This window comes from Aplosporella prunicola (assembly GCF_010093885.1).
Source record: "Aplosporella prunicola CBS 121167 unplaced genomic scaffold K452scaffold_26, whole genome shotgun sequence".
Taxonomy (NCBI): domain Eukaryota; kingdom Fungi; phylum Ascomycota; class Dothideomycetes; order Botryosphaeriales; family Aplosporellaceae; genus Aplosporella; species Aplosporella prunicola.
In genome coordinates, this window is record NW_022983554.1 from 422,576 (window position 1) to 436,361 (window position 13,786).

Sequence of the window (13,786 nt, forward strand, 5' to 3'; positions counted from 1 at the left end):
ATGCCGGTTGAATTGATTCGGCGGCGGCCCCTTCTAGCCGGGACTTCTGATTGGGTTCGAATAGGTTTCGGAGCGACCGGGGATGTCGGACTTGAGTTTCGCCGACCCCTGGGCGTCTGGGGTTCCTTTCTAGGTCGCATGGTTACACTGCATTCGCCAAGCCGGCGCTCGGGCCTCTAGGTTGAAAATTTTTGGTTTAGAGAGTTGGAGTTAGTGTTGAGAAGACCTAGGCTAGCGGCCGTACTAAGACGGTGCACTAGGTGCGGTGCTGCTAGATGGATATACTGGCTGGTCGCTTTGTTTTGCTGGTAGTCTTGGCCGATTCTTGATTGGATCTCTTTTCGTCGGACTCCCTTGGGTTCCTCGATTCGGTTTGATTGATTGATTGATTGATTTGTTTAACGTCTATGTGCAGTTAGAAACTATAACAGACGGTTCTATATAGGAATATATAAAACAGGCGAGAAAGTAGCGAGGCTATAGTCTAGGGTAGGGCAAGGAACGGTTAGATCTAAGCCGGATAAAATAGGAAAGAAAGAAAAGAAATAACTAGGTGGGATAGAAGTAAAACGCTTAAGGAATAGGTCGGAAATTTAGTATTATTACTCCTCTTCAGGAAGGTCGAGTAGGCGCCATTTCCGTGTAGCGATCCTAGTGGTTTTAAGGAATTCTAGCGTAGCTTAAATTCCTTGTTCGGTATATAGGGCTTATTGTAGACTAGGAGTATTAGTTTCAAGGGAATCTTTTAGTTTTCTCCGTTCGCGGTTATAGAGAGAGCAGCTAAGTAGGAGATGCCGTAGGGTTTGTCTAGAGGGACCGCAGGAACAGAGATCCGAATCGGAGTGATTAAACCGGAATAGGTAGAACTTAAAGTATCCGTGTCCTATCTTTAGCTGGTAAAGAGCTGATAGTATTTCTCTCTCGTAGGAGAGAGCTTTAAATCGTGCCTTTATTGTCCAGTTAAATAGCTTAAGGTAGGAGGAGGTAGACGCCTTGAGAGCTTATTTATCCGCGTTCGATTTCCACTCTGAGATGCTCTCCTGCCGTGCCTGCATTTCGTAAAATGCTAGGCTAGTGTTGGAGGTGCTAGGAGGGATTCTAGTAGCGTGTTTTGCAAGGTAGTCTGCTTCCTCGTTCCCGTGTATTCCGGTGTGTCCAGGGACCCATTCAAGGGTGATGGAGTTTCCGTAATCTATGAGGATATTAGCTGCCCTGATAGCTCGTATTTGGCAGGCCTGTCCAGGGTTATCGGAGGGGGTTTTTAGCCTTAAGAGGGCGGCCTGATTATCCGCATAGACTCTTATATCCTTTAATCGGTACTGGTTTTTAACGGCGAGTTCTAGAGCTTGAGTGATTGCTTCGAGCTCGCCATTATAAACTAGCTGATTTGGTCCTAGATTGTGAACTTTTTGAAGGATTTCCCCCGGGAGGCTAAGGTCCTTTACTATAGTGATTCCGAGGCCGATTCCCGTACTTTTAGGGTGCGGGAATAAGCTAGCGTCGGTATAGATAGGGATAAGTTCCGGGGGGGGGGGGGGGGTTCCTAATAAAGGAGGAGTGTTCCTTGGCTTTATCTTCCTTAGAGAGGCGGGAGATTCGTACTTCGTATGGGGTTTCTTGTTTCCAGGGAGGAAAGTTAAAGGGGAGAAGTGTCTCATTTAGAGGCGGAGAAGCTTCTAGTAATTTTCTTAATCTTCCTCCTGCGCCGTATCGAAAACATCGGCGAATTCAGAGTATTCTGCCGGAATTTGATGCTTGGGTTTATCTTGAGTTTGATGCTAGTTGAGTTTCTTAAAACGGGCCGCAGGCGTCTCGCCTGCGTTGGCCATCGGGTATGCCGCGTAAATAGTAGCTCCTTCTTGTAACGCCTGAGTGACTTCCTCGATGGTAGCGTTCTCGGTTGGGGAGTTATTTAGTTGGGCTGTTCCCTCACGCCAGTTAACAGTGGGATTATAGGCGCGGAGCCATGGATATCCTAAGATAATATCGTAACCGGCGATTTCAGCTATATAAAAGACGGATGTGTTGTCGGCGCGGTTCCCATATGAATCGCATACGCTAACTGCGTATGTAACAATACCATAGGTTGGTACTTTATAGCTATCCACCGTATATGCCCTTGGGGCCGGTGTCTATACTGCCACGAGTTTGTTTCTTTTCAAGAAGTCATGGGATATAAAGTTCATGGCTGCTCCAGAATCAAGGAGGGCCTTAGTAGGGTAGGTTTTCCCTGCGGCTCGCATGCTTACGTCAAGTGTAATGCGTTCGGCTTTCCTATTTGTCTCGTTCCCGAGTTGAACGGTAGCCAAATTGGCCTGGGGTCTCTTCCCCTTATTGTCCTGTGGACATTTGTTCTTCATGTGCCCCTGTTCTCCGCAGTTGAAACAAACAATATCGCTGAAGCTGCGGGAAGCCTGCGATATGGGTGCTGGCCCTATACCACGGCCATTCCTATGGGGTTGAACACGATCACGGTATGACTTGAAGTCTTTGTTTCTAAAGGACTTGCTTTTCTTAGGGATTTCCCCTTTTTCTTTTCTCTCGCTGCTGCGCTGAGAGTGCGTATTGCCTTCGATTCGCGTTGCAAGCGCTACTAGGCCTTCCCTTGTTTCAGGGATTATCTGCATACGCAATACTTCTTTACGAAGGCGGTCAGTTAGTTTCTGCAAAAATGCGCCGCGTCGCATGGTTTCATCAGGCCTTCCGCCTGGTAACTCGTCTTCCAATGAGTCAAGATAATTTGCGAACGCGGCCGCAGACTGATGGTCGCGCTGCTTCGCAGTAAACCACTTATGTTTAAATTCGCTTGCTCTGTTGACTGGGTCACGAACTTGGTCAAGGAGGTGTTCCTTAAACATCTCCCAGGTGATGGCATCCCTGTCGCCAGGGACAGCGCGCGTGAATCGCCTATAGTTCGCCTGCGCATTGCCCTTTAGCTTGGTAGAAGCATATACCACTTTCTTACGTTCACGTCGGAACGTGCGAGGCTGCAGCTCGAAGAGTGCTTCGCAAGCATAGATGAATTCGCTATGCTCCTGCACAGACTTGCCAAAGTAGTTACCTGGTCCCTCAACTCTTAGTTGGGGTGAATTACTACGGGTACTAAATAGACTGCGAGTGCGGTTCGAGTACGCTACGGGTGCGCGTATGAACCGATCTTCTTCCTCGCTTCTTTCCTCGCTCCTTTTACGTGTGCGTATCGGTGGTTCCAATTCTTCTTCCGCGGGTCGCATACGTCGTTCGCTATCTTGGGCTAGTTCGCGCTGTTGCTGTTCGAGTTCCTGTAGCCTGGCTAGAACCTATCGAAACGTTTCAGGGTCGGGGGCAAAATCTTCTCTAGGCGCTAAATGCGGCGCTATAGCGGGACCGGTAGGATTCGTCTGTTCTTGCTCCGGACCGCCGGTTTGTCGTGATTGGGATCGGGTAACCATGTTGATCGAGCCGTCGGAAAGGGAGGAAATAGAATGTAAGAGTTGGCCGACGGGCAATCACTAGGTTACTAGGAAACGTAGGTTGTACGCAGTCAGTCCGCACCAGGGTCGCACTTGAATTGGTGTATAAACTATTTCCTGCCCCAGCGCCCTTTGCTCCTGGGGCAGCTATTTATCCTTGTGCGTGGCCTCCTTCGGTAAAGGGCTTGGCACCCACGTGACCCGCAACAACATCGCATTGCTTGAGGACCAGTCCCTCGTTTCTAAGTTCCTTACAGAGGACGGGGTTGCCTGGGAGAGGGAGACGGGGAAGCGGATACGCTTCGGGAGGGTAGTAGTTAGAGGCGGTGGGGAGTTAGTATCCCTAGTTCTTTTACGGAGGCCGGTAGGGGTAGATGCCGGGGAGTTTAGAACCTCTAGGGTTTGTGGCTCCTCTATTATAGAGGAGGTATCCATTATATCGTCCTGGAGAAAGGACGGCTGAGTTAGGGTTTTTCCCTATTCAATATCCGTATCTTCCTCTAGGATAGGTGAGGAGAGGATAATTCTTGGACGGGGTAGCGTAGTTAGGGGGGTTCCCTCTCGGGTCCCTAGACGGCGAGATGCCATATAGAGGAGGGTGGGGGCAATCTCCGGGTATAAGATATATGGGTGGACTTAGAAGAGCGGTGCTAGGTGCTAAGAGGAGTCTGTGCGGTTCTTGGCGAAGAACACTAAAAGTTTTTTCCCGCAGTGTAGAGCCGGATCCAGGGGAAAATTCCTGCTACTGCGTAACAACCAAGGCCTGCGGCCTGGTGCACCTCGGTAGGAGAGGTAAGCTGGAGGTTCTGCGTCGAATAGAGGTACTTTTAGGGTCGTGGGAGCGCTGTTAGTAGCGATCCCTTTTGTCGAAAAGAAGTTGTATAATGACCTCCCTGCAGAGTTGGTCTCTAGGTATAGAGGAGGTTTTCGACTCTGCAGCTAACTCCTGCTATATATAGGCGCTGGGAGATAGCTAGTTTGCGGTCTTTTTCGGTGCGGAAAGCTACCGCAATAGATCCTGCAAGCTGGTTTTCTCTCTTCTGTTTAGAAGTTAGCTAGTAGGGTTTGCCTACGGTTTGAAGTCCATTCGAGAAGGTAGAGATCTTAGTCTTTATAAAGTCTAAGATATCGAGATCGTTTAGTTCCTGGGTAGGAACGCCGTAGATCGCCGCTTTATACCAGGTTTCGTTTATTTTAGCCTGGCATTGCGGGAAGATTTTCTAGATTATATCGATCTTATCTAGTAGAAAAGACGCAGGGAATCCGTAGTTTCCCGTTATAATAATGTTATTATTTTGGGAGAGACGAACGCCTGAGATAACGGTTTTCCCCCGGTATCTAGCTGTTTCGAAGGCTTTATTCAGCCTAGTTCTTGTGTCGAGTAGGCTAAAGAACTTGTCTAATCCTGGGTTAGAAAAAGAGATTTGGTGTTCTTTGAGAGTAGGCTTAGGAGCGGGCGGAGAGGTAGTTCCGGGTTTTTTCCTATTGGTAACAAGATTGAATCCGGTTTGGTCTGAAGGGAGGTTCCTTGTAGCTGCGGAGGCGTAGCTTTGGGGGTTTCTATAGGTGGGGTTTTGGCTAGGTAGGGCCGGGGTGATTATAGGAGGGGGCGTTCCTAGTTTCCGTACGTTTGTCTGGAGTACTCGGGAGGTATTTTCAAGGGCTTTTACTTTCGTAGCAAGAATAGACTTAGAACAGTCTATTTTTCCGGTCTTCGTGTAGTCTCTAAAGATAGAGAGAAGGCCGAGGAGGCTTTCTATTTTGTCGGTATCTTGTTCCGCGTTGGCTGCCTTTAGAAGGCAGTCTAGGGAGGCTTGGAGCCATTCAGTAGACGTTTTAGGAGCGGGAAGGCTGCTAGGATAGCGGGTCCTTTTAATGTTTTTATCTGGCGTAGCTAGGAAGGCGAATATGTTCTCCCGCTAGCGCTTGCCGTAGATAGGGGTGGGGATAACCGTTGGGGATTTCCCGTTTCGACGGATGGTCTCTGGGGTAGGAGTCGTTTCTATTGGCGGGTCTTCCCCTATAAACTAGGGCTGGGTCGGGTTTATTTCTTGTTCTATGTCCGTATCCTCGTCCTTTAGGATTAGGGAGGATAGGATAATCCTTGAGCGAGTTAGGGGGGGCGTGAAGGAGTCCTCCCGGATATCAGGGGGGCGGGTTTCCATCTTGAGATTAGCTGGGTAGATATTAGGATCAGCCTCTAGGTTATTGTTCCGGGTAGTCCGGGGGTGAGGATTTATTCTTGGCATGGAACACCGAAAAATTTTCCCTCTAGGCCGGGGGAAAAGCTAGTTTGTTTTCTCGTTACAGCGCAAAAACCAAGGCCTGCGGCCTGGTGTAAGTTGGGAGGGTAAGTAGGTTGGCTGTGCCGGTTCGTTTGGTACCGGATTTTGGTCCCTAGGAGCGCTGGTTGTAGCGTTCCCTTCTGCCTCGAGGTGTGTGTTGGACAGTCTGTGGAGGCTGTGGTGAATGATGGAAAGGAGACAGCCGGGCTGTCTTGGCTTTCCGATAGGCTGCGGCAGCACGACAGCGCTCGGCACAAGCCCTGCCGCGCTCACAGTTTTCCTGAAGGCAGCGTCTGCAGACGATCTTTCGGACCATTGTGATGGGCGCTAAGAGAGGACGAGTTCGTGGGTATGTTGTTGATTCGTGAGGCGCGAAGAGTCAAGTGGAGATCCAGGGATGTTGAGCCGTAATCCAGGATGATCGGAGACATTGAAGATCGCAGGAGCGTTGGAATCGTGGAGTGGAGCGTCAGGCGGGAGTGTGACAGCGACTGGTGGTAGCCCGGACCCCGACTGCAACGTGTCGCAGTGCCGCGTGCGAGGGCCGTGAGGCCGAAAGAGAGAAAGAAAGGACTCAATGCTGATCGGTTGAAGTGTTTGGCCGGAGGGAGTAGAGATCAAGGTGAAAGTCTGTCAAGAGAGAGAGGAAAACGGAGATTCGACACCAGAACCAAGGTCGGGGCACGAAAAGGGAAGGCGCCGCCGCCGCACCATCGAACTGACAGTCACGTGGCATATTCACACGACGTCGCTCTTGAGAAATGCTCATAACGATCCATTGTGAAACGAGATGGGGGAGGGGAAACATGCATTCCTATGGATTGTTCCTTGTTTAGCTACATAAATAAGCCTTGGACATAAGACGATTTTAAAGCGCATACATGCTACAAATTCACATTCTCACGTACTGATTCTCGCTGGAGTATGTCCTCTGCAGCCCACGCACGTCGTACCTTACCCCGAACGTCTCGAGACCGACGCCCTTGAACCGAAATTCGCACCTCGCCTCATATTCGTTCTCGTCGCACTCGTGGCGTCCGTTCGCAATCCATCCATAGCCGCGTTCTTCCATCTCATCAGTTCGTGACGCAAACTTCATCTCGTAGAAAAGACGATCAGCGCTCTTCCCGTCGGCCTTCACAAACCACACTGACAATCGGTCCAGCGGTAGAGAGTAGCGATAAATGTAGCTCCGAGAGGCCGGCAGCCGCGTTTGTCCTCCAGCGCCATCTTCGACTTCGAGATCCAAACTCTCTACATAAAGGTACTCCCCTTCAAAATCTGGATGCGTCGGGAAGCGGGCATGGAAATGCGCCGTCCCTCTTAACGTACTAGTCGGTAGCTTCGGCAGCTTGCTTTTCAGAGTGCGTTGCAGCTCCCACTCACCCTGCAAGGCACGAAATGCTGCGGGTGCGACAAACATCGTGCCGTTAGTAAGGGCATCGAGCGTGCTGTGTAGGTCGCTCATGTTTCTCTGGACTTCCTTCTCATTCGCAGCGAGGTCGGGGTAGCGTCCAGGCGTGCAGGGGCCGCAGTGTTCGCCCATGAAGCCCTCATCACTGCGCTGGATGCCCAGTTCGCGGGCGAAACCCTCCATCAAACCGACGTAGTCGCCCATCCAGAACTGCGGCACGTCGTCAAGCTTCTGCATCATGGCATTCCTTAGCTCTCGCATCTCAGCAATCTCTAACTCGGACCTCGAGCGGGAGTCCGCTCTGAATGGATCAGCTTTATGAGATGAGGGACCTGGACCTACGCGACGATCGTCATCCATGGCGCTCCATCTTTGGGCAATGAGGCGAGCTTGCATCTCCATCACCCCCCACCATGGTCCTTCGTAGAAGCCCACAAAACCTAGCGACGGGTAGTTGTCATGACATATGCAATGGCGATTCAACAGGAGAGGCATTCTATGGCATGTTTCTTCGCACTCCATGGCCTGGCGAACGTCCTTGGCCAGCCATTTCACGGAATCGCGAGGCGTAAACCCCGTGCCGTGGATTACTCCAAGGACATTCATTATCCTCGTCGTCTATAGACGTCAGCACCTTGACTGCCACGAAGGCCATGACGAGCTCACCTTTGTTCCAGACACCACGTTCACGGAGCAGCCTGAGAGTGCATCTGTTTCCAGGGCGGTCGCTCTCCCGCGAATCGGAACTATGATTCCTTGGCGAACAAACTCAACATAGTTGTCGCTGATACCGACAAAGGCGGGCTTCTCCATCTCCCTACCCGACTGCGTCAGCGCCGAAGAACCCAAGTCATCTTGATTATCACCCAGCACGGATTGAAGGTATTGATGACCTAGCGCGGCACGTCCCGGCGGGACTCGTCCGTTCATTGGGAATATAGGGCCTTCAGGCCAGCGGCTCAGGTCATACATCCTTAAGTCTAGCGGAGCGAAGAACGGAGCAGGATCGAACGTGTTCTGATCCGGTGGTTGCGGAGGGACGTAGCGCGGAAGGACGTAAAATGGTCGCAACGTGACATGATAAACTTTGCGGATCTTGGTCACGGAAGGGGCGGAAGGAGAGTGCTGATCATCCGATATCTGAAGAGCTGCCGTTGACGCCGCCTCGACTCCCGACATGCCGCCACCCACCACCACTATCGTGCCATTTTTGTCTTTGTAACGGTCACCCAGCAGGTCATCTACACTCCGAAATTGCGAGCTATGTTGCTGTTTGGCGCGAAACGGAGGGCTCCCGTTCTGCGGTTTTAGACGCAACGGGCGTGGCGCATGAAAGAAACCGGTGGCGACGATGAGAAAATCGAAAAAACCCTGGTAGGTAGTGCCGGACGATTTCAGCAAATATACGATTTCCTCGGCGGTGGGTTGTTTGGATTTGGGAAACTTTGTTTTCTTCGGCGGAGGGTAGCCAGGCTCCGGAGGGCCATTCCACTCAACCTTCCACACGTCGCGGCCGCGGTAGTTGACGCGCTCGGCGCTAGTGACGCGGGCCTCGAGCTGGAACGCGTCGGCGGGAATGTACTTGTCGGCGTAGGCTCGCAGGTAGCGGCCGACCTGCCACGCGCGCGGGAACATGGGCAGCGGGTCTTCGCCGACGCCGGCCGATTCGTACGAGAAGTCGGAGAAGTGGACGGTGAAGCGCGAACCGTTAACGCGCATGTCGGGGCTGACCCTGCCGCCGTGCTCGCCCCTCTCGACGGCCCACATGCCGCCGACGCGGGCGTTGCGGTCGAGGACCTTGACGCAAAAGGTGTCCGGGGGAAACGAGTGCAGGAGAGTCTTCGCGGCCACGAGGCCGGCCGGGCCGGCGCCGACGACGAGAACGGACTTCATGGCGAGGGCGAGGGCTTGAGGGGTGGGGAGCGGGAGCAGCGAGGCGGCGCGAGAGACGTGGACGCGGGCGCGAGCGGTGTGGAAGGGGTCGCGGAAGCGGAAATGCCCGCAAAAGCAACCACGGACGAGGTCAATCGTTATCGGCGGCGACAGGGCCCCGTGACAGATGCGGGCGCGGGCCCCGGAGGAGTCGACGCATAAGAGTGGGAGGCGCCGCCGTTTTGTGCGACGGCGCGAGGCAGGCGCGATGGTGGTGGTGAGAGGCGAGAGGGCAGTCGCGTCCCGGGAGATCGTCCCGCTAGTCGCCGACGCGTCATCTCCCCCAACCGGCGCCTCCATGACCCGCCGCGCCCGCAAGCATCCAAGCCTCCAATTCATCGAACCCAGGGTTCCCCCGCGGACGCAATTGGATGGGTTTGCCCCGCCAGCTCCGTCGCCCACGTGACGCGCTCCGATCCCGTGACCCTGACCGCGCGCCATTGCTTTTCGGGAACTGCGAGATGAAGGTCACGAAGCCCTTCGCGCGAAGCCACCCCCACCCGAGATCTTTTCCAAGCAAGACTCTATCCTCTGGAGCCTGGTACCTATCACGGATAATTCCTCGGTCACAATTTGACGGTCCTGGGCGCGTTCCTGCTGGCTATCCGCAATGCCATCTTTGATTCTCTTAAGCTCATCCTGCCAAGTGCTCCTGCTCAGACCGAGGCGCTGTAGGGTTTTGCGGTCCAGCGCCCCTTCTTGGATATTTCTCACAGTGTTGTTGTAGGCTTGGATGGAGCAACTCAACAACTGGACGTCTCCGTTATTGCCACGCCTGTCCCTGCCGGTAATGGGAATGCTCTGTGTATGAGCCAACGTCTGAATGTTTGAAGCCGAGAGTCTCTCCCCACGTGCTGTCCGAAACTTTTTGCTCACCGCTTCGAAAATGGCTTGCTCATTGCCGTAGCCGGCCTGAATTCTGGTGAACCTATTGAGGAGGTCGAACGCTTTCTTCTTGTCGCGCTTCCTCAAGTCTCTCAATCCGATGATTGCGCCACTGGGTACGCGGTCTTCTGGTATTGTTTGCGGCCGGGGTGAGCGTCGCGTCGTATCTCCCGCACCTCTAGTCAGCTCAGGCACATGCTCCTGTCTTTCCTCTGCCTGTTGTCCGGCTGCGCGCGAGCCGCGCCTTGACCTCGATCGCCGTGGTTGCCGCTGCCTTGGCCCGGATTCAACATCTTTGTTTCGAGCAGGATCTTGCGCTGCTTGGTGACAATGGTTTCCTGTGCCGTGCTCTCGCACAGGCCTTCCACCCTGGGTCTCGTCTATCACCGTGCAGCGTCCAGCCGGGCGGCTTGTAGTCGCCGAGTTGGGTGTGGCAACATGGGAGTTTTCTTGGGGTGGTGGCGGCGGCGGCGGTGGAGGAGGAGCACATGCTTGTTTGTGGTTCTTTTTGTTCTTTCGGGGTTTTTTCTTTGGGCGCTTAGAAGGGCTTTTAGAAACCGAGGTGTAATCGGTTTGTTCAGGCGAGTCAGAGTCGTCTAGAACAATAACCTCCGGAGGGTTTGGCTTTGAGGCAGTGGGGGCAGCGAGCAGTTCATGCCCGGTACAGTTCGTTGAATTGTTACCGTGCGGGATTGAAGTGCTTCTTTGCTGACTTTGCTCGTCTGCCTGTAAGTCGTCCGAACCTGAATCCAGGTCCGGTTCTTCACTGTCTGGGATGGTTGATGGAAACCTTTTAGGCTTGGAGTGCGTCTTCCTGGCTCCAGTTGCAGCTTCGATGCAGTAGTCGCCCGACTCAGCATGTGGTGTGTCCTCGTTCGGGTTTTGCTCGCCCTCAATGGTCGGTATGATACCCAGTGCTTCCTGTGTACACTTCTCCTGATCTTCCAAATCGTCTTGTATACGCCATCGGAGTTCTTCTTCCCTCATCTTCTTGATTTCTCTGGTCGCTTCGAGCTTCCCTTTTCGTTCCAACCTTGGTCGATGTGAAATCGACCTTCGCAATTTGCCAGGATCATCCGCCTTTTTAGTCGAGACATTGGCATCGGGCTTTTCAAGGCGGCGTCGCTTCCCCTTTGCAGGCGAGGCGTCAGCCGTCTTGCTTCGAAACGTTTTGGAACTGGAGACTTGTGCGGCCAAAAGTTCAAGGCGGTCAGACCATTCGGCAATCCTCGCCAGCTTGGACCCCCGCGAAGAGGAAGACCTATGCGCATCAATCGCGTTACGCATGTAATTGGTAACGGCGGGGAGGGACACGCCAAGCCCTTTCCGGCGACGGAGGTCTTCCAGAGCATGTTCGTACACCATCGAGTCCTCAAATTCCCGGAGTTTTTCTGTACTGTTCAAGTTGAAGTGGTTGTTCGCTGCGATAAAGATGGATTCCATGAGGGTATCGTGGTTTTTTGAGATTACGTTACTCGTCTTTTCCTTTTTAACATTCTTCGGTTTTTTGTCTGGGCGGGAACGCGCGGGTGAAGGCTGGTACACTGACCCAGAGTCTTCGGTTTGCTTCCTCTTCCTCTTTGTGCCGTTGACGGCATGTGCCGGCTTGACGATGACCACGGCCGGTGAGCGGTGGTGGTCGGCTCTGTCCGGCGCTAAGTCGTTTACCGTCTCACGGCGGTCCGAGTTTTTCTTGATTCGCGGATGTTTGCCCGAGTCGGCATGGGGTCGGGCGGTGATTTGACGAGCCATTGAGAGGCGCAAATGGTAAAGATGAGAATATCGTTGAGGCTCGCGAGGCTCGGTGGCCGGGCAAATCTTATTAGAAGTTGAATACCCATGCATTTTCGATTTTCTTATTCCACCATCCCCAGTTGCGTGCGCGCAGAGCTGCAGTCCCGAAACGCGCTAACGTCTTTTCGGCTCGAGGAGGCGGGACGTTCACCATCGTACCTTGTCCTACTCCCGGCCAACTGCCGGGGGAGGCTGCCGCGCGCAGGCCCGTGACTGCGCGTTAAATATCTCGCAGCATAGTGCAGTGCAGCGCAGGTCGCGTTACCGCCATATGCTCCACGCATGAGCCGTTGGGCGAGCAACCGAGCACACACAGAGATAGTTGGTACTGGATTGTCGGGACAAACAAAGGAAAATACGGGCAGCAGCGTCAAAGAGGCTGTAGCTTCTGCGACTTTCCGTGGTTTTCGATTGTGTGAGACTTCGTTGTCTTGGAGTTGCCAGTACTGGGTGGGGATTTGTTCCGTCTCTGTCACCCCTCGCATCTTTGTCTTGCATCGCCTAGATAAGGCTGGCTGTCCCAGTCGGCAGGCTACCAAGACACGTCGATCGCGATGGTTTGCGACAGCATTGAGGTTTCGCCGCATCCGGCTTAAGTCGGTCGAACAAAGAACCTATGCGGGACGGCACACAAACACCTTCCCACCCGCCATTACCCTTCAACCGACGACTTTATGGGATGGATAGTTGAGCCAACGAATCAACCCAGCATGACGACGCCGCTGATAACCGCCGAGCACGCGGTGTCGTCGAACTGCAGCGATGCCGACATCACTCCGAACTTACAAGACACAGATCACACGCAATTTCACGGTTCCACTTTGCAGCAAACAGCGGCGTGTCAGCAGGATTTGAATGTAAGACTGCTTTCGACGAGTAACAGGGGCGACAACCCTGCTGCGTCATATATTCGCGGTCTGGTCGGTGGCGATGGCGGTGGAACTGGAATCAGGCCGCATAGAGGATTCTTGGGAAAAGAGGGCACCTACGGAATTTCCATGGTGAGGCACAAGCAGGTAGTAGCCAGTCCAGATATCGAATGCAAAGCCTGACTGAAAGCCTTGACTGCAGGAAGGATTAGCCAGTCTGTTCGCGCACATGCATGTCGAGTCCACGAAAGTGGTGGAAGAAGAATACGGACCCAGCCCTCTCCCAAACAAAATGGTCGCAGAGCCCGCGTCATCGCTGCACATGAACAAGTTGCGCGTTGCACTCTTTCCCGGGCGTAAGAAGATCAACGAGCCAGTGTATGAAAGGACAGACAGCGCTGTGCGAGGAGAGATAGCGAACCAGCCGTTTCTATACGAGGGTAAGTCACGAAACCGTACACCTGAAAACCGAAGTCATATGATGACTCTAGGAGTAGGATTGGGCGACCAAGTGCGGGAGCTTAGTGTCGGGATCAAACTAGCCTGCTCACGAAGGTTACATACCAACTCATATTTTGGCCACGCGTACGAGCTCGCCGAGGCTGCCGCTGAAATCGCATGCGAGTTGGGATATGAACCCTTGGTCAGCCGTTGCCTCTATTGGCGTGGTATGAGTTTGATTGGTTTAGGCCAGTTCGATGCGGCAATACAGAGTTTGAGCGACGCATGTAAAGCGAGAGGTCGGTACGAAGAGGGCTCATTGGCCGAGGAGCAGCTGCAGCTCATCTTCCTATGGAACCACATTTGCGGTGAGCCAGTCGAGGCGCTGAAAGTTCGACACATGAGCGCTCGCACCCTCGAGGAGAAAAAGGAGGCGCTCGAAGCCCGCCTGCAAAGTGGGCTCAGCTTCAGCTAACACGATTATCCCCCCACTTGTGAAGCAGTTCAATTTGTGAGCGGCAAGAACGTTTAGACTTCAGTCAGGCCGCCGAAAACAGTAGAGCGGACGACCGGTCAGCTCTCCATGTTAAAATTGTATAATTTTGTGGCAAAGAGCCCCTGATCACGCATAAACACCTGTCAAGACCCTTTTGATCGGCGTGTTTCGATTGGCCATTAGGCTCTCTCCATCCACCGACTGCGTCGCTGCGGTGA

At 53.3% G+C, this 13,786-nt stretch overlaps 3 protein-coding genes across 3 annotated transcripts; 2 read left to right on the forward strand and 1 right to left on the reverse strand.

Moving 5' to 3' along the window:
* The first annotated feature begins 4,311 nt into the window (after positions 1-4,311).
* K452DRAFT_97392 (uncharacterized protein) lies at positions 4,312-5,222 on the forward strand. The gene has a single exon (XM_033547377.1). It carries the CDS (start codon positions 4,737-4,739, stop codon positions 4,998-5,000), a length of 264 nt encoding a protein of 87 aa, XP_033393668.1. The 5' UTR covers positions 4,312-4,736; the 3' UTR covers positions 5,001-5,222.
* A 1,308-nt stretch (positions 5,223-6,530) lies between these two features.
* Positions 6,531-9,280, reverse strand: K452DRAFT_257162 (uncharacterized protein). The gene is made up of 2 exons (XM_033538425.1): positions 7,818-9,280; positions 6,531-7,769 (listed from the first exon to the last, which is right to left on the reverse strand). Exons 1-2 carry the CDS (start codon positions 9,042-9,044, stop codon positions 6,630-6,632), a joined length of 2,367 nt encoding a protein of 788 aa, XP_033393669.1. The 5' UTR covers positions 9,045-9,280; the 3' UTR covers positions 6,531-6,629.
* Positions 9,281-12,217: 2,937 nt separating this feature from the next.
* On the forward strand, positions 12,218-13,547 carry K452DRAFT_339648 (uncharacterized protein; the record flags this gene model as incomplete). The annotated part of the gene is made up of 3 exons (XM_033545319.1): positions 12,218-12,763; positions 12,834-13,071; positions 13,129-13,547. The coding sequence occupies exons 1-3, from the start codon at positions 12,437-12,439 to the stop codon at positions 13,545-13,547; spliced, it is 984 nt and encodes a 327-aa protein (XP_033393670.1). The 5' UTR covers positions 12,218-12,436.
* Between the last annotated feature and the right edge of the window lie 239 nt (positions 13,548-13,786).